The sequence below is a fragment of the Poromitra crassiceps genome (assembly GCF_964638095.1).
Source record: "Poromitra crassiceps genome assembly, chromosome: 16".
In the NCBI taxonomy this organism is placed as follows: domain Eukaryota; kingdom Metazoa; phylum Chordata; class Actinopteri; order Beryciformes; family Melamphaidae; genus Poromitra; species Poromitra crassiceps.
Window position 1 is genome coordinate 15,378,283 of NC_139645.1, and position 21,448 is coordinate 15,399,730.

Sequence of the window (21,448 nt, forward strand, 5' to 3'; positions counted from 1 at the left end):
GTAAGCACGGCAATGATATGTGTATTTTTGATCTTAAAGCAGCTACGAGCAAGATTTTCGATTGTTATTAAACAGTCTAAATTTAATATCAATGCATCACTTCTTACCTCTAATAGTAGACGAGACCAACGCAGAGTAGTCTCGCTTGAACCCTCAGTGAATCGGCCAGTGTTAGTCTGTCTGTGGCCAGGGCAGATCAGGAAGTGAAATGAAACGGTTTGCAGCAGCCACTTCGGCCATAATCACAAAATAACTTCCAAAAAACCTGTTAGAATATAACGAGAGATGTTCGCGAGAGTATGCATTTCGTTCACATTGTTTATGCTATGTTGCTAGGCAGCGCGAACGGGGTAGGCAGGCAGCTGCGTTTCACTTCCGGGTTTCACTTCCGCGTTTATCCGGTCCGGCGGTAAGGAGAGAGAGAGAGAGAGAGCCCCCTGTTGACACGAGTTTAGACAGACACAGACTTAATAATCATCTAAGGGAGCAATCTCCGATTCACACGGCTTTGGTCTCAGCTACTATTATAGGTAAGATGTGATGCATCAATATTGTAATTATACTGTTTAATAACAATCGAAAAAGTTGCTCGTAGCTGCTTTAAGGATTTTTTTTTAAAGGAACAAGTATGATAGACAGAATTCCACAATGTTTATGTGTTTTATTGACGCCTCAAAAGCGTTTGATCGTAATAAACGATAAATTATTTTGAATAAGTATAATACAATTCAATAAGTATAAGATTGGAAATATAAGAAATGGGAGTGTGGAGTGGGAGTGCACAGTGCAGTGTGTGTGTGTGTGTGTGTGTGTGTGTGTGTGTGTGTGTGTGTGTGTGTGTGTGTCTTTGTATCACATGATTTCCTGGAATATCCTGTATTAGGTTGACGTGATATGAGCATGCATACACAAACAATCTTTGTATCACATGATTTCCTGGAATATCCTGTATTACCCTATCCATGAATGAGTAAACATCTTTGTATCACATGATTTCCTCGACTATCCTGTTTTCCCCATCCCTTAATCCAGTGTTTACACAATCCAATTGTTCTGTTCTGTGTGTGCTTAACAGATAGAACAGTAGGGAAAATCCAGTGCCAAAAAAAGCCTACTGATTTGAAGAGTAAGTCCAACTTTGCTCACTTTTGCAATTAACTTACACATAACATTGAATATGAACAAAAGTTCCTAAAAAATCCCTTCAAAATCTCTTCTACCTTTCCTTTTATTCTCTTTTCCCAATACTTCTCTCTTGCACAGGCACTTGCATCATTCATTCTATGCTCACAATCACATGGATATTTTCAAGGCAGTATTGCTCTTATTATTGTTAGCATTATTAATCAGAGAGTAATTATTGAAATTATTGTTCAATAAGTATAACACTGGAAATATAAGAAATACTAGAATATGAGTAGAATTCAGAACAGTATTACTCATTATTGTATCTTTAGTAATGTAATGATGTAAACTACATTATCTTAGCCCTTGTTCACACAGGAGTCAGGACGCCCAACATAAGTAGAGCTGAAGCTTGAGGCATGCACTAGCTGAACGGACACCTAACCGTTCACACAAAAAGCCTTCTCTTTTCCTCTCAGCGCCTCCTTGGCGCGCCTTGAACCCGCCCACAATGCCCATTGACTTCATGCCTGGCTTGACAGATCAATGCTCGGCTTCAGCACGCGTGACGATTGGAATAGGCGTGAATCCTGAATGATCGCTTGAGCAAGGCGTGAGCGTGGCTTCGGCGTGGCACGAGTGCGGCTGGTGTGAACAGCTTTCCCTGTTAACAAGGACGCCTAAATTAAACTTGTGGGTTCAGTGTAGGTTGAGCGTTGCTTCGATGCTTCTATGGTGTTAACGGGGGCCAGGGGCGGTTTTAGCATCAGAGCTTTGGGTGGGCTCAGCCCACCCAAAGGTCATGGACCACTGAACCCCTTGGGGGGGTCTGGGGGCATGCCCCCCCGGAAGAAAAATTTGTACAGTTTCAAGTAAAAATGGATCAAACTGGCGCACTTTGAGATCAAAATGAAGAGACTAGATCTATGAAGAACTACACACATCAATATCTTCTTTACCGTTCTGTGGTTTTACAGCGATGAAAAAATAATTGTTTCCCTATATATACTATATATTCTGCATACAGGTTACTTATGGTAGAATTATGCTTGCATAAATAATACCAAAATCACTTCAGGGGAGTTTCAAGTAAAGTAACATTTTGCTTTGTAGGCAAAACAAAAGTAAAATTAAATCAAAAGGGAACTTCCTAACTTATTGGCTGGAATAATTTTCCGACAAGATAATATGCAGTCAACTAGTTGAATTAATATGTGGCAGTATTTGTGGGGGTCAAAATCTATGTAGGGTGTACCACCACAAATAGATCAGTGTATGGGAAACACTGACTATTAAAGACACCAATAAATCTGAGAAAATGTACTTTAATTTTGAACAACAGCACTACAACGGTGGCATTACAAATGGTATTATGAAATTATTGTGGGAAAAAACAAGAATGCCACTTTTTTTCATGAACTTTAAGCAGAAAATAAAAAAAATAGTTTTAAAGCAAAAATAAATAATAAATAAAGATCATTTTAACAGAAACTGCTACTAATGACCACCATGGATTTGGAGGGGGGGGGGTTTTGGGGTGGGCTGAGACTATTTTTGGGTGGGCTAAAGCCCACCCAAAAAAGGCCTAGAACCGCCCCTGACGGGGGCTTAATGTAATGTACATTATCTTCACTGTTCACTGTTGCTTTTGACCGTGCTCAAAGACACTTTACAAACACAGGATAAAACTTTAATAAAGAGAGAAAAATATTAAAATAGATGAGAGAAAAAAAGATTATAATGTAGGTCAAAAGCAACAGTGAAAAGGTGGGTTTTGAGTGCTTTTTTTGTGACTGAGGATGGCATTCCAGAGGGAGGGGGCGGCTGTCAGAGTCAACATGCCCAGTCAGCCTGAAAGTGAAAGGAGAAAGATGGAATATACGCCTCCCCCCCTCCCCCCCAAAGGTTTTCTGCTATTTAAGGTTTGCCCTGCCTTCAACAGTCACAGCCTGTGTTAACGCTACACGGGTTTGCCTTGAAAACTAGTCCTAGCCTACCTTGCTTCTTTCAAGCACGAGATCAAACTGGCTTGGTCAAAGTCATTTCACCAGAAACAAAGTGACAGACTCGTCTCTCCCTCTCTACGCATGTTGACTCAGCCAGCGGAGCAGCGATGGACAACGCGTATCCTCACGCCTTGCTCGTCGAGCTCGGTCAACACAATATTCCCAAACTGAAAAACAAGTTAGTGAAATATTTCCAAAGTAAGAAATCAAACGGCGGCGATTGTCGAGTTGAGTATGAGGACTGCAGCAGGACGGCGGTGCTGCGCTTCCGAACAGTGGAGGGTGAGTCTGACCTGATCACATGACAACTTTATTTACGTAGGCTATTTGTGGGATATCAGCATACCCCAGAGAGTAGCCTACTTTTGGTCATCCCACAGGTGCTTATTCTATCATTCCAATGTTTCTTTGTAGATAAATAAGTTCATATTGTTTTTTGTCATTTGTTTTAATTGGTGATAAAAAAAAACATTGTCTTATTTACGCCTAGAGATGTTTTCTTTCTTTCTTTTGAGTCCATTGCCATGGCTCCTAATAATGATAATTTATATCGGGGGTAGGCTACTGTCATTTTGAAGGAGACAGACACAGATTTCCTCTGTGGACTCTTCTCTTCTCTTCTCTTCTGTAATTTTCTTATATTAATCTCCCCCAGATGACATTCATTAGGCTATAACCAATAATGTGTTGAGAAGAAATAAGTTAACATTTTGTTATGTGCTATGTGTTTGTATGTGTCGTTTCTTACCGTTCTTATACATTGTAGTTTTATTCTTGGGGCAGGGACCCCAGTCGGTAGTCCTTGTATGTTAAATACAGTATGTTGGGAGCCTACGATTTGACGGAAATGGTTGACTTGACTTTCTTACAGACCGGCAAAGAGTTTTGGGGAAAGAAGGGCATGCGATCACTTTGGATAACGTGGTGTTGAAGATGACTGTCCGCTTACCTAATGATGATAAATCATCAAAGCAGGTAAGTGACAAATATCAGCATATTGGCAACTGTCATCAGAGGTTTCCCATTATTGTCACGTCAAAGCACCCGCTAATTTCACCCGGCTCATATACTCAATTTGATCAGATTTGGGATGCAATCTGAAGGTTTTTGTTGTTTGATATAATTTAGAAAAAACACACGAGGTTCACATGTGTCCACATGTTCAATTTCACATGTGAAAACATGTCGAACACATGTGAAACCCATGGGAAGCGTGTGGTTTTGGAACATTTTCACATGTGGAACACATGTTATCACATGTGATAACATGTTTTGCCACATGTTGTATAGCAACATGTTTTCCACATGTGGAAAACAACATTTACATGGGTTTCACATGTAAATCACATAGGTTTCACATGTAATCACATGGGAATTTACATGGGTTTCACACATTTCACATGTGAAAACGTTCCAAAACCACCTGTTTCACATGTGTTCCACATGTTTTCATGTGATATTTAACATGTTTTCACATGTGATCACATCTGAAATAGCACATGTGAAGTTCATGTGGTTTGTCATTGCAACAGTCTTTCCTACAGTATATCAATCTGGCACTGTCCTGTTTGATGAAATTCCGTCAAGGCATTCCTGAGATATCGCGTTAACAAGCTTGAAAATGGCGTTCGAGAGGTCACAGTGACCTGAACCTTTGACCTTTGACCACCAAAATCGAATCAGATCATCCTTGAGTCTAAGTGGATGTTTAAGGCAAATTTGATGAAATTCCGTCAAGGCGTTCCTCAGATATCGCGTTAACGAACCATGGACGGACGGACGGACGGACGGACGGACGGACGGACAACCCGGATCCATAATGCCTCTGGCCTGGTTATCGCCGGCGGAGGCATAATAAAGTATACAAGTCAGGCCCGGATAAACACAGAGTAACCAGTGACACACTTGAAGTGCTCCCCTGCTACCAATTTACATGTAAAAAATAAATGGATAAAAAAAAAAAATCTCTTTATTTTTTTACTTATTTTTACTGATACTTATGCTTATATTAACCCAGTGGCAGTGGCACTCATATTCTGGTTTATTTAAAGAAAAGAAAAGACATTTTGGCTAGTGGAAATTCTAATTGGCTGGTACTTTAAAATCTAGCAGCCATATTGGCTGGTGATCAAAAGTTAATTTCAAGCCCTGCAGGGAGAGCAGGTGATGACATGGGAGTGAGAAAAGGAGTAAATCTAATCCTAATGTTAATTTAAAATGAGATATTGCTATAAATCTGGCTTCAAACGACCAAAATCTTTATATGATGATAATAATAATAATAATAATAATAATAATAATAATAATAATAATAATAATAATAATAATAATAATAATAATAAATGCTGGTGATTCACAGACGTGTGTGTGTGGAGCGGGGGGGGGGGGGGCAAGTCAAATCTCGCCTAACACCTCGCCTAGTCACCAATATGACTAGAGCCGCCCCTCTTCATATCTACTAGCCTCTTCATTTTGCTCTCAGAGTGCACCAGATTAATGCATTTTACTTTAAAATTTACAAACTTTCTTTGTCCAGGGGGGCACTGCCCCCCCTAGATACCCCCCTGTCAGAGTACTATTACCTTCTTGGTGTTGCAACCCCTGTTTGGAAAGCCTAGAATCGCTTATGGGTATAGATAACGTTAAATGGTCCGCCATGTTATGAACGTTAGATGTAGGGTATCTATATACTGTAGTTACGTGTGTCTACTAACATTATTAAAATATCATAAAGTACCGCTATTTTCTGATAATTTGCTTACTTGCTATCTGATGCCTTGGGGCACATTATTGCCTCTACCGGTCGGAAGTATTACTGTTCTTATTATCCAATGTTTGTCGTCAATTTTCCTCGAAATGGGTCTATAATTTTGAAAACGGAGAGAGAGCATGAAAAAGACTTGAAATTGTTTTTTCAGACCATAAACTAATTTGGAAAGTATTTATTTAAGACATAGACCGAGAGAGAAGTTGACTCGTTTCCTATAGAGTTGAATGCATGTTCCTGGGGAGTGCTACACAAACTGTGCCCCCCACTGGCCATTTGAAAGAATGCAATTTCCGCATAGGCTTCAAAAAGAGGGAGGCTGAATTGGGCACTGGATATAATCGACTTCCAAACTTTTGTGGGTGTGGCCTAGTTCACAAAAATCGCCCTAACTCCGGAACGCATTGTCCGTTGCGAATGAACCTTGGTACAGGTGTGCAGCTATGTACTCTGAGCTGATAAAAAAACAATTGTGTCATTTCGACTATAGGGGGAGCTATGGCAAGTACCCATAGCTCACAAACCATAAGAGCGACGGTTCCCAAATTGGGTATAGCTTCATAAAGTACTCTTCTACTCTGGCCTAAAAAATTACACCGATTGACCTCACGGTGGCGCTATAGCTGCCCTCTTTATGTTTTGGTACATAACTTTGGAACCATAGCTTCTACGATCAACATTATTTCTATATACTGTAGACCACGCCCATTTCCGTCTAACTAGATTTTCCGCCATTTAGACGTTTGTCCAAAAGCATTTTTTCGCTATTTCTCTTTCAATCAGGAGACTTGATGAATAAACAATGCTTTTATTATAATTATGATGAATGATTCTTTAGCAAGATCTCACCGTTGCGATATAATCGACTTGCAAAGTGTTGTGGGTGGGGTCTATTTCACAGAAATCGCTATTTTGCCTTCTAATTTAGTCCAAATTTCACCAAACCACAGCACACAGCATGTGTGGACTGTGGTGCTCAAAACTTATTTTTTGTTTTTTTTAAAGCCCGCACCGCAGCGTAGGCTATTTCATCACAAACTTATGATTTTGGGATACTGCTAACTGGGAGAGATGTAATTAGAACAATAGAATTTGAAAATGCACCATGAGGCTATTAATACAGAGGGGTGGGGTCCTTAAAGCCACCTATTTCTGAAGAAAATGGTGAAAATGACATACCCGAACTAAAATGCTTACTGTTGCTGAACCGCTAGGGTTACAGACAACTGACCATTTCTGAAAGGTAAGACTTTGAAGTTTCTGTTCCAAGTGTCAGAATGACTCTATGTGTTACTGACCCTGAGTAACACCAGCTAAAACACAGTGGTTGATTCTCGCCTAGAATAAAAAACACTTTTAGAGTGTAAATAGTTACCTGTGGTTGTTGTATTTATGGCTAGAAACCCAATGGAGACATAGCCACAGGCTTTACCACATCCCAACTCAAAGGAGATGAAAAAATACCAAAACATGAGTATTTGGCAGTGGTTTTTGTAAGGAGATACCTAGGCGGATTTCCAAAAAGCCATTTGGAGACTCCAAATGGACACCTGGTAACCAAATGACTTTAGAGGTATATATTCACCCCCCCCCCCCAACATTATCACATAAATTACTCATAAAAACAAACTTTGTTGTATTTTAGTTTTTCTTTTTCTTTTTTCAAATCTCTTAGTTACCCAAAACCTCTCTAAAAGTGGCCAAAAGCAATTGTGATGTCATCAGTGATGTCATAAATCCTTCCTGGCTGAGGCTATAGAAGTAGAAGAATAGAGTCAAACCAAATAACTTGAGTACAAATAGTTTTATTTACTCTTTGCAGGGATGTAAAGTCACGGAAAGTGAAAAAGGTTACAGATACCAGGGCAGACATAAAACCACTCAAAAATAATCCTATGTTGGTATGAAAAAGGTGACTGTCACCTAGTGACTAGTTTGCATCCCTGTCTTTCAAAAAAGCACAATTGCACATAGGAACTGTCAATTGACCAATGTGCACTGCACACTATAAACTTGTACAATATAATAAAACACGTGTGCAGTCTAATAAAAAAAAGTATTGCACCAAGCCCCCTCTCTCTATAGCCGTTTTCACACATGCGTACAGGAACATTGCCTGTAAATCAATATCGGCCATTTCCCGGAATTTCCCTTCACACCTGAGGGCTCACATGTGTGAATATAGCAGTCAAATTACCTGTATTTGAGGGGGGTCGGGGGGGGGGGGGCACTAGCCTATTTACATTGTGCTAAATTGTAGCATGTAGCAGCATAGGTTTCTGACCGGATAACAAGCTGATGGCGAGAAGCACTCGTCCAGCGGCTGTCTACCTCTGTGAGATCTCTAACCAACCATGGTCAAATGCTGAATCATTCTGGGTGATTTCTTCAGCTGAATCAGCGTCTGGGCATGCTTCCTGTTTTTACCAACTTTTGCTGAGGCTCTTGCCTTCAGTTCTCCCTGTGGTTGCTATAAGGGAAGTCTTACTTTTGAAATGATAGTCGAAAGTCGTAGAGAATGTTTGTTGTGATCATAGTTTCACTTTTATCTCTCTAACTACAATACAGTCATGGAACTCTGATTTTGGTTTGAGAGACAAAATCTCATCAAAGGGGCGCTGAGGTGGACTAAATTAGGGGTCCTTGATATGAAAAAGGTTGAGAATCACTCGCCTAGGGGACCTAAATCTCTTTCTCTCTCTCTTTCTCTCTCTCTAAATAATGACATATAGACCTAAATTAAGTAGCCTATAAATAAACAAACCTAAACATGTGTCCTTGTGTATTTTTGTGGAGATTCAATAGCAAATTCGATTTTGATTTGAGGCACATGATATTTCAAAACCAGAGGAGATGCCTTCCCCTGCAGTTATCTACCCGGTATTTGTGAAATAAAATCATTGAAGTGAAAGTTTTGTCACAAAACTATATTGTTAAATTTTTTATTTGACATTTTTAAGTGGGTACACTCAAATCACATATATGCACATAGACCACTGCTAACACATTTATGTGTGACGAATTGTTTACACTTTAGATTAGTGGATACAGCAAGCCTAAGCCTTATAGAGCAAGACTACACACACACACACACACACACACACATATGTGCCGACAGTCCGCAATGCCGATAGCTCACAAGCAGAACCAGCTGAACGAGGCGGTGTGCAGCCCCACGCCTAAACCTAACCTCTCCGACCCCCCATGCCTAAACCTAAGCTCCCGCAGACCCTAACCCTAAACCTAACCTCTCCCACCCCCATGCCTAAACCTAACCTGCCCCAGACCCTAACCTTAACCTCTCCCACCCCCCACGCCTAAACCTAACGTTGGCATTGCGGGCTGTCGGCACTGCGGGCTGTCGGCACTGCGGGTGCTCGGCATAGCGGGTGGACGCCACACACACACATATATGCAGGATGTAGTTAAGCGCGCCTCAACCTCTGCAGCCCAGCAGGCTGGTCTGGTGCTTCTCAGAAAAGGCAGACTTACGATATAGATAATTGGATGTAATCCAAAAGGTTCTGGAGCACACAGATCAAGTGTATAATGAAGTTTTTATTCAACTAACGTTTCGACACTACTGTGTCTTCATCAGAGTCTCTCACTCTGATGAAGACACAGTAGTGTCGAAACGTTAGTTGAATAAAAACTCCATTATACACTTGATCTGTGTGCTCCAGTACCTTTTGGATTACATCCAACACATATATATATATATATATACTGTATATAATATATAACCTAAGTGAATCAGCACGATTCCTCGTGAGTCCTGAGTGTTAGCGAGTAGGTTGGTTAGACTCACTCCCCCAGTATAAAGGCACGTTAATCAGCTCCGCCAAGGGAGCTCAGCTAGCTCTCTTGGTGCAGTGGTTTACGTGTCCGCCTCATAAGCCGATGGTCGGCAGTTCGAATCCACCCCTGGGCAAGGCCTTTACTCATTGAGTGCCAGCCACTTTTGGAGAACGGACGCTCCCAGTGCCAGAGTTTCAGAGCGTTTTCAGTGATTTCTCGAGGCCCACAGAATATTGTGTGATATTACTATGTAAACACCGAACACGCACAAAGAACGAGGAGACTATTGTATCATCAGCAAAAAAAAGTTTATTGATACCATTTTCCGTTCTTTAGTTATCAGCCGGAGAAGATAGGTTGTTTTCAGCAAAAACAGACGTTTCAAATTAGAAGCTGAGATATTCAGCCTTTTGTGAAATGAAGCATTTCAAGCACATTCACTGACTCTGAAGCTAATATTTTCTGATGTAGTGACGTGGTGTAGTTGTGTGGTGCCCTGCGTGCCCCACCCCCCTCTCAGCTGCAAACTCCTCCCCACACTAACACAGCTTCACGCACCCAGGTCTATTTTCGGAGCACTCCGTTTTTGTGCACCGGCTCCCAGCGCGACACCGAAAAGCCAAACCGGACTGCTGAGAATGGTTTGGCCCTTCGGCGTCGGGTGCTGCTTTTCTGGCGGCTAATCGTGTGGAGAAACTATGCAGCAGAGACAGAGGGGCTCAGTTGTGGGCGCGGATTGACTGCTGTTCGCAGCTAACGTTAGCTGCAGCCAGAGCAATCTATACGGCTCTGGCTCCGGCTCTCATCGGTTTCCGTTTCATCACGGGGCTTCTTCTGCTGTTTTTCCCCACCTTTCTCTAATCTGGAGAGCACTGTCGCCACCTAATGGGTCCGTAAAATAGGTTATACACCTTCAATAGCTACAATATTTGTACAGGAGATGCATCTGGCTTTGATCCACGTCCCACCGTCAAAAAATGCAATTGACGACAATCGTCGTCATTGGCACTCTACGTTAGTATTTGAATTGACGACGATTGTCGTCATTGGCACTCAATGAGTTAACATGGGTTGCTGCAATTACCACCAACACAACGCCAGTACATATGTACATATATATATATATATATATATATATATATATATGTACATATGTACTGGCGTTGTGTTGGTACATATTGGTATATATATATATATATATATATATATATATATATATATATATATATATATATATATATATATGTATATATATATAATCTCTAGGCACCTAACGATTCGATTTCGATTCAGAGGGCTACGATTCGATTATAAAACGATTATCGATGCATCTCAATGCATCGATTATAGATGCATCTTGATGCATCTTTTTTTTTCAATACATGCTTTCTTTTTCTCACTATGTTACTACTTTTAAAATAAAGTGAATTTAATTGCATTGTAATGATCCATCATTCAAATAAACAGATGAATTTACTTCCATTATCTTTTATTAACAAAGCGGAAGAGATGTGTCAACTGGAAGGTTACATTTGGCAACATATTTCCCAGCATTGCAAAGAACCAACAGGAAAATGAACAAGTGCGCCAGTTGTGTCTGTAGCAGCATCCTATAGTAAATTAACTCCACTTCAGCATATTCTGAATCACTTCTTCTACATGTTGTAACAGCTCTGCCACATTTGCACCAGTCACTCATCACTCTTGTTTGGAGTACATGAGACGCTAGCTGCCACTGTCAGTGTTCAGTGATGATGTGCGCAGTAACAATGTATTGTCCACGCATCACAAGTTAGAGCTATCCTACCCGCTTTCTTCAGTGAGTCCATAACTTCGGCTTTGGTCTCATTGTACAGTATTCTAAATATACATTCTAAACATATGTTCTGTCATTACACATTTGTTAATCATGAACAAATGATTAGTAAATGATCTGTATATACAGTAATTTGTTGATGTATCATTAATTACTTAAGGTACAGTAGCCTGTTAAAAGCCTCAAAACAATTGTTAGTGGTGTAGTCTACGTGATACGCAGGTATACGCAGTATATCCACTAGGAAAGCTCCAGGATTTGAGTATACCCACTTAAATAAAATATGCAACAATATAGTTTTGTGACAAAACTTTCACTTCAATGATTTTGTTTCACAAATACCGGGTAGATAACAGGGGAAGGCATCTCCTCTGGTTTTGAAATACCACTTGCATCAAATCAAAATCTAATTGTGTCTGCTATTAAATTACCACAAAATACACAGGGACACATGTTTAGGTTTGTTTATTCATAGGCTATGTAATTTAGGCCTATATGTCATTATATATATATATATATATATATATATATATATATATACTGTATATATATATATATATTTAGGTCCCCCCCAGTGATTCTCAACCTTTTTCATATCAGTTCCATCAGAGGAATCAGAGTTCCATGACTGTATTGTAGCTAGAGAGATCAAAGTGAAACTATGATCACAACAAACATTCTCTACGACTTTCGACTATCATTTCAAAAGTAAGACTTCCCTTATACCAACCACAAGGAGAACTGAAGGTAATAGCCTCAGCAAGAGTTGGTAAAAACAGGAAGCATGCCCAGACGCTGATTCAGCTGAGGAAATCACCCAGAATGATACAACATTTGACCATGATTGGTTAGAGATCTCACAGAGGTAGACTAGCAGTGATTAGATAGATTCACATTCTGTAATAAAAGTAAGCAAAGATGACTTGTGTGAGGACATGAGGACATGAAACATTTAATCATGACTCATGTACTCATATGATCACATTTCACCTTTTCGCCAAGTAGCTCGCTGCTAGATGATGTCACTAGGTTGACTGCACAGTACAGTACAGTAGCCTACAGTAGAGATAACAGGCTAGTTATGTTGGTAGAAAGGATTTTGAATTCTAACAGGCTCACAGTTATCTACAAATGATGCAACACATGTATGTGTGATGAATTGTTTACACTTTAGATCAGGGGATACAGAAAGCTTTATAAGTGACTTGTAAATGATTTACACATCATTTATTACAGTTGGGGAAGACTTTGTAGTTTGTGCTGCAGTGCTTCATGCTGACTGCTTCTGTCGGCCTGGGGAGGAGCTTCACTAACAGGTCATAGCTGCTACAGTTATGGTACAGCAACACTGATCATAATTCAATCATGAGAGACCGGTCGGTAAGGGTTTAACAAGAGACTTTATTTAGCAAGTGGCATGCATGGCAAGTACTTTGGCGTATGACTCCGTTGTAAGATGGCGCTCCTCTTTAGGCAAGAGGGCGGCATCTATTTGGGCTAGAGAGAATCCCCCAAAAGGAAAATCTAATTTCCAGAAGTTAATTGGCCCTTAACAGCTTCCCAACTTGGCCTGGCCTTCAGCCTTGGTGACTTAGTGACTTATGGCGTCTTACGGCGACTCATGGCTGGCCTGGCGTTTCCCGACGTGGCCTGGCCTTCGCCTTGGTGACTTAGGGGTTTATACGGTGACTTAGTGACTTATGGCGTCTTACAGCAACTCACGGCTGGCGCTTCCCGACTTGGCCTGGGTGACTTATGGCTCATTGCCACCACATTTTACTGCCCTGCACAGCTCGTCACCAGTCAGCTCTACTCGTTTCGGCCCGATGGATGTTCTGCTTCGACCGCCGTTCATCTGCCCCCGCCCACCCCCGCCCACAGCTGGTCGTCATAGCGACCGCATATCTGTCCTCCGCCTAATAGCCGAAGTAGGCTATAACATAACGTTACAATTAAATCCATCCACAGAACTTTTAAACTGTTTATGAAATACTGGTGCCTCTAAATGACCTACAGTGTACATGGGCAAATGTGACAATCGGCCAGGAGAATGGATATCACTTTGTAGTTAGTCAAACTCACAGGCATGCGCTGCGCGCGGACGGGAGAGGCGCAACAGAGTGAAGCCTGTACCCCGCGGCCTCTCACCAGGCAAGACCGCGGCTTCACCAAAGACCCGCTGCGGCCTAGCGGAGCGCTGCACTCAACTAACTACAGGAGCTTCCTGAGCAGCAGACTTTTTTCTCTCTCAGACAATTGAAACCACCGCCACGATTTTATTTCACCGGAGGCGAAGGCAGCAACACAAAAGACTGATGGAAATATACATAACAGAAGAGAAGGTAAGCCCACTAAACTGGTATGCAGCATTGCATTGACAGTCATTAGATAGACAGAGTAAACACGATTCTGCCTGACCAATCAGTCGTCAACAATGTTTTCACGTCACCGTATGGTACCGGGTTCACAGAATAGAACCCCGACGAGGCAGGTACGAAAAGTAGCAAGACTCGACCCCAATACCACCCGGGCTGGGACAGTTTTTAGCGGTGGAATGAGATCATTTATCGACTCGAGCGGAGCGGGACCGCGCTACTACCTGCGGTGGAAATGGGCCATTAGTGACTTAACTTGGCGCGCTTCCGGACTTGGATGACTTAGGGGCTTCCCAACTTGGCCTGGGTGACTTAGTGACTTAACTTGGCACTTCCGGACTTGGATGACTTAGGGGTTTGTACGGTGAACCGAATTGTACGATGAGGAGTCCGGAATCCGAATCCGGATCTCCCTGTTTTGAGGCTTTTAACAGGCTATACCTTACAAGTAATGATACAAATTATATACAGATGATATAGTAATGATTTGTTCATCATTTGTTCATCATTAACAAATGTGTATAGTGACAAAATAGATATTGATAGACAGAACAGATAGTTGAAATATAAAAACTGAATGACTTACAAGTAATTCATTATGTATCGACTAGCTTATACATCATTTACTAATGATTTGCTCATCATTTGTTCATTATTAACAAAGAGATATTGTTGGAATAACAAAAACACTTTGAATGACTTACAAGTGATCCATAATATATTGACTAATCACTTACTAATCATTTACAAATGATGTATGTATGATCATTTCATGATTTACTAAACGTTTATAGATGACTTACAACACATTTGTGATATGTTTACATAACACATATGAATCATCTACAAATGTTAATGTTTTGTAAATGATTAGTTCATCATTAGTTCATCATTAACTAATAGCTTATAAATGACTTACTACTGAACGTTATTATAAAGTGTTAGCGGCAACTGCAAAATTCTGCAGCCTCCACTGTAAAATGAGACTTTGTCCCAAGAAAATGAGTCTTCTTCTTTGCTTTCGGCATTGTAAATAAAATAAAACAAATCAGAAAAACCAAAATAATTGTCTTTTACTTTGTTGTTGTTGTTGTCCTGTGCGCTATTCAAAACTCCATGAAAACTTTCTTTCCTAGACGCAGAGCTCTCAATCCCCCCCTCCCCACCCAAACAAAGAGTTCCACCACTCATGGAAAAGGAAATTTCATTCGCTACAAGACTGGTCAGTCAAATTTGAACGATCTGCCATTGGGCTCGATGTCTATGATTTACGCAAAACAGACGCCCACATTTGTCAACATCCAAGCACAGCACGACTTGAGTTGACTGACACACTGTGTAGCCAATAGAGCTCACAGCAACTTGTGGAAGGACTCATTTTGTTCTAGAGTCTCTAGTTTCCAAAATGGGTCGTCATTCGTCATTCGACCTTTGCCTTCACGGTATACAAACCGGAAACCGAATGAAAACAATATCTACTTCACGGATTTGCAACATAAACAAATATGGTTTTATTGATGATTGTCGCAGTTAGGATGTTGTGGTGACTAAATGTACAGTAATAGCTAGTTTTGTTCGTTGGACCCTTACCTTCATTTTCCATACAAGATTTACCATGAGCCATGTAATGTTGATATTCAAGATTCAAGATTCAAGATTCAAGATTTTTATTGTCACTCCATGGTACAAGTATCACGTGTTGAATTCTTGTGCTGTGGACTCCGTTTACAACATAGTACAAATATAACAGGGCATATGAGTGCAAAACAACAAGAGACACAACAAGCAATAAGGCAGTATAGTGATAAGACAAGTCAGAGACAGTGGCATATTCACTGCACATAGGTGCACATGTCATGTGCATACTTTAGACGTGCTTAAACATTTTAAATTCGGCGTATTTGACATACAGGTGCAAATAGCATATTCCTTATTAAACATACAATTAGGGTTGCACGGTATACCGGTATTAGTATGGTACCGCGGTTCCCTGCCGTTAAAAAGGATACTATACCACGTTAATTTAGTACCGATACTTAAAAAAATGTCATGGGTTGCGTCAGTGTGCGACCGTGGTGTTTGTTAGCGGAGGAGAGAGACACAGCGGCATTACAGTTGAGAGCCTGTCTCCCACCTCACGTGAAGGCAACACAGCCTTGCCTTGAACCAATGGTGACTCGTGAAAAGTGAAAAAAAGCTCGTCTCTGACTCTGTCTGCTTCATGTGGGGGCGTGTCGACTTTCCTCTCTTCCCTCTGCTCGCTCTCTGGCCACAGTCGTTCAGTCCTCACTACAGCACCCCGACACACAGGACAGACGCAGCGAAAATGGCAGCGGCTTCTTCTAGTCTTGCAAGCCGACCAACGCTTGTAGAAAAAGCAGATGCACGAAGCGAAATATGGAAATATTTTGCTTACGTTGCCGACAGCGAAGGCAAGCCCGTGGACACATCCAAACCAGTGTGTAAAAGGTGCTTCAACGTGACGCAAGCGAAAGGATCAAACACATCGAACCTGGCTAAACATCTTGCCGACAGGCACCCCGACCTGTTCAAAGAGTTTAAAGACCGACAGGTTAGCGAACGTGAACGATAAACATACATGCCCTCAAATAAGTCCAACGAGTATTGTGTGACAAGCGAACTTGTTTCACTGAAAAAGTTCGCTTGTCACAATAGCCTACTCGTTTACAGTAAAACACGAGGCAATGTGCTGGAGCACAGATCTCTGCCAAGGAAGGAGCAAGTCATGACATGTAACGTTTAGGGGAGGGGACATCAGATGACTGCATACCATGTACAATATTTAATAACACTATGGCTCTCAATGCCAGTGTTATTAAAGCTTTTACATGGTAAGCAGTCATCTGATGTCACCTATCCTAATATTTACAATAATCCCAATTATTAATGATATACGAATTAATTGTAAAAAACACCTAAAAAACACCTAGCCTACATGTATTGGGCTATGTATTAGTTCTATGCTAGAACTAATAAAAGTTCTAGCATGTTCAGCGCCACACGTGGTGGCAGTACTACCAGCATGTAGTAAAATGACTACATGGCTGTGCATTACCTTGTTAAATCAATAAAATAAGTTTTAAGTTCCATGTTTTGTCCCCTCTATTTATTCCACTACTTTTCCTGATGTTTTAGTTTTTTGCCGTGGTATCGTTTCAGTATCGGTATCGAGATATTTAGGCAGGTATCGGTATCGAACTCATAATTTTGGTATCGTGACATCCCTACATACAATTAAACTCTGCGTTTTAAATTCGGCGTATTTGACATACAGGTGCAAATAGCATATTCCTTATTAAACATACAATTAAACATTAGACATACGTAATGGTAGCAGCTACAGTACGGTACAGTACGGCTACTACACTATTTGTGTATGTTAAGGAGTCTCGTGGCCTGCGGGAAGAAACTGTTCCTCAAGCGATTTGTGCGTGCTTTTGGAACCCTGTATCTTCTCCCTGAGGGTAACAGGGAGAACAGGCTGTTGTGGGGATGGTTTGTGTCTTTGATGATCTTCAGGGACCTCCTGAGGCACCGCTGTTTATACAGTTCATGCAGTTCTGGCAACTCACATCCTGTTACGTGCTGGGCCGCGCGTCTCACTCTCCGTAGCGCCCTGCGGTCCATGGTGGTAGAGTTCCCGTACCAGGTGGTGAAGCAGCCAGTCAGCAGGCTTTCAATGGTGCCTCTGTAGAAGTCCGTAAGGATTTCTGGCCTTAGCCCAAATTTCTTCAGGCGCCTGAGTCCGTGTATTTGCTGTTGGGCCTTTTTGACAACAGTGGCGGTGTGGCCGGCCCAAGTCAGGTCCTGGTGGATGTTGACTCCCAGGTACTGTCCACCCTTTCCACCACTGTGCCGTTGATGGTGATTGGGGGGTGTGTGCCCCCCCCCCCCCCCCCCTCCTGTAGTCTACAATGATCTCCTTGGTCTTGGAGACGTTCAGAGAGAGGTGGTTGTCCTGGCACCATTGTTCCAGGGCCCCCACCTCCTCTCTGTAGGCCGTCTCGTCGCCCCCCGAGATCAGCCCCACGACCGCTGTGTCGTCTGCAAACTTCACGATGGTGTTCGAAGTTTGAGTCGCCACGCAGTCGTGGGTGTAGAGGTCGTACCAGAAGGGGCTGGAGACGCACCCCTGGGGCGCTCCTATGCTGATGGTCAGTGGTGAGGAGGTGAGGTTGCCCACCCTCACCACCTGGCGGCAGTCTGTCAGGAAATCCAGGATCCAGTCGCACATTGCTGTGTTTAGTCCCAGATCCTTGAGCTTGCATACCAGCCTGGAGGGTACTATGGTGTTGAATGCTGAGCTGTAGTCCACGAACAGCATTCTTACATAGGTGTCCTTCCCCTCCAGGTGGGACAGGGCGGTGTGGAGCACGTGTGCTACTGCATCCGCTGTGCTCCTGTTGGGGCGATATGCAAATTGTAGCGGGTCGTGGTCCGGGGGGAGTGTGGGGCGGATCTTTGATATGACCAGCTTTTCAAAGCACTTGCTGGCTATTGGCGTGAGGGCTATTGGGCGCCAGTCATTGAGGCTGGTCACTTTTTGCTGCTTGGGAATGGGGATGATTGTCGCTGCTTTGAAGCAGGAGGGAACTCGTCGGAGGGAGAGAGACTGGTTGAAAATGTCTGTGAATACGCCTGCCAGCTGGTGGGCGCAGGCCTTGAGGACCCGCCCGGGGATGCCGTCCGGGCCGGCCGCCTTGCGTGGGTTGATACGCAGGAACGACCGGCACACTTCATCCTCAGTGATGGTGAGAGGGCGGTCTGGATCTGTGGGGGGTGGGAGGTGGGGGGGGTTGGTGGTTAGGTGGGAATGGAAGGGGGTGGGGGTGCTGAGGGGTGGGGGGGAGGAGGGGAGGTGGCTGGGGGGGGAGAGGAGGAGGGGTGGTGGGGGGGGCGGAGAGGGGGAGGGGTGATGGGGGGGAGAGGTGGCAGGGGGGGGGGGGGGGAGAGGAGGGGAGGGGTGATGGGGGAGAGAGGTGGGGGGGAGGGGAGGAGGAGGGGTGGTGGGGGGGAGGAGAGAGGGGGGGGTGATGGGGGGGAGGAGAGGGGGAGAGGGGTCGGAGGGGGGGGGGGGGGGGGGGGGGGGGCGCTCTGGCAGAGGGGTCGAACCTAGCGTAGAACGCGTTGAGTTCGTCCGGTAGGATGGGTGACGTGCTGGGGTTCTGTCGTTTCACCTCTTTGAAGTCTGTGGCAGCATGGAGTCCTCTCCACAGGTGTCTGGGGTTGTTAGTGTCCAATTTTGACTCCAGCTGCCTTCCATAATCTCTCCGTGCTTTTTTTATAGCGGTCCGGAGGGCATTGTGCCTGCTTGTATTGTTCTGGTGTGCCAGAACTGAAGGCGGTGGTCCTGGCGTGAAGGGCAGCCCTGACGTCGCTTTTGACCCAGGGCTTTTGATTTGGCATTATTTTGACTCTCTTTGTGGGGACTATGTCGTCGGTACACTTCTTTATGAAGCATGACACCGTCTCTGCATACTCGCCCAGGTCTCCTGCAGCTTTGAACTCCTCCCATACTACTTGGTCAAAGCAGTCCCTCAGGATGTCGTCTGATTGGTCTGACCAGCAGTGGGCGGTTCGGAATGCTGGGGGCTGTTTTTTCAGTTTTTGTTGGTACGAGTAGAATGGAGGCGTGGTCCGATTTGCCGAAGGGGGGGCGGGGTACGGCCTTGTAGCCATGGCGGATATTTGAGTAACATTGGTCCAGTGTGTTTCTGCCTCGGGTGGGGAAGTGAATGTGCTGGTGAAGCGTGGGCATTCTTCCTCTCAGGTTTGCCCTGTTAAAATCCCCAGTCACCACCAGGGCCATTTCCGGTTGTTTTGTCTCCTGTGCGCTGATTGCCCGTTGCAACTCTTTCAGTGCGACAGTGACATTCGCTTGTGGAGGAACGTATACACCCATGATGGTGACTGACGTGAATTCCCTGGGACTCAAGAACGGCACGCATTGTAACATTACATACTCAAGGTCTGCTGAGCAGTATTTCCCAATGTCAGTGATGTTTACACACCAGTTTTCGTTAATCATTAGACAAACGCCTCCGCCTTTCTTCTTCCCGGATCGTTCATCTCTGTCTCCTCTGAATACACTGAAGCCTGGTAAAGTGATAGAATGGTCCATTGTATCAGTAGTGAGCCAGGTTTCAGTCAGACACAGAACCTTACATCGCGCTATGTCTTTTTGGAATTGTGCTCGCGCTCTTCGTTCACATAGCTTATTCTCCAAAGATTGGACATTTGCCAGGAGTACGCTGGGTAACGGTGGCTTGTTGGTGCGCCTTCTTAGGCGGGCGAGTATTCCCCCTCTCCTACCTCTTTTCCGTTGGTATTTTATAAGTTCAGGAAATTCCGTGAGGTCGGGAGCTTGCCAGTTACTGTTAAATAAATCCGTGCGTTCCTGAATTGGATCAGCGCGTTCCTGTTGTATTTTTGCCCGACGCTGGTGTCTGCATCTTTGTTCTCCTCCATTGTGGGGAGCGGATGGCTGCAGCGAACAAAGGTCCCGCCGTCTGTGTAGTTTCTTGCAAAGAAAAGTGCGAAGACGCTACTATATACACTATTTAAAAACACTGTTATATACAATAGGTATTTACAAAGCGAATCGAAGCAACGAAATTAAAACAAAACGCGTTTACACTAAAATAAAAAGCCTATTTGTCTAAGAAGTTACAGAGCTCTCAGCGGGTCGCCCTCTCCCGGCGTCTCTCTCTCAAAGGGATATGGTGGTGCGACACCACACTGAACGTAGGTGATACCATCTCGCCTCGGATTTTTTTTCCAGCACTCTTTGTACAAAGACTATAACTTCCGCTGTGTTGATCTAATCCGAAAAAGGAAGACTTGGTTCGACGCGCAAGATTCAGACGATTATTTGGTATATAGCATGAACAACATTGTTGAGAATTAATTCAAGTAATTCACCACGTTAATGACGGATGAACAGCAAAAAATCTGAAACGTAACGCCGGCGTTACGGTGCAATGCAAGACAACAAATACACATCTTTTAGAATTTCATAATAAATACACGTGTGTGTGCACGCGCACACACACACACACACACACACACACACACACACACACACACACACACACATGAATGTATTATAATAAAATGTTTTATTAAATGCAAGTACATAATAAAATAATTATTTTCTATAGGGCTTTCTTACCATACTGATTTTCCATTATATCCTTCATACTTTTGCGACCGACAGCCCTCCACTTTAACAATGTCGCTGCCTGCTACAACCAACAGGCTCGTCAACGCTTTTCTGCGCTGGTCATATGCTAGGTTTCGACCTAGCCTTGTTAAGATTAGCAACGTCCTACTAGTCATGCACTGTAAATGATCTTTATTGTCCACTCACATGGAAATTAATCTTTTGGTTTCACAGACATTTTGCTTGCTTGTCTGATTGCCTGTCAGCTCAAAGTCCCTGATTGGCCTCATCGGGGTCATCTCGCCATTCCGAAGTGTCGGCATTCCGATCATTGACTTCTACGCTTTCGGAGAGGTGGCCCTTTTTATCTCCAAAAAA

At 43.2% G+C, this 21,448-nt stretch overlaps 1 protein-coding gene across 1 annotated transcript in view; it reads left to right on the forward strand.

The window, feature by feature from the left end:
• Positions 1 to 3,226: 3,226 nt before the first annotated feature.
• LOC310791469 (protein mono-ADP-ribosyltransferase PARP14-like) overlaps positions 3,227 to 21,448 on the forward strand; it is a 77,845-nt gene continuing 59,623 nt past the window's right edge. The window contains exons 1-2 of the mRNA XM_083653156.1: positions 3,227 to 3,413; positions 4,003 to 4,106. Coding sequence (XP_083509282.1) covers positions 3,239 to 3,413; positions 4,003 to 4,106 — 279 coding nt within the window. The 5' untranslated portion in view covers positions 3,227 to 3,238. The remainder of the gene's footprint in view (positions 3,414 to 4,002; positions 4,107 to 21,448) is intronic.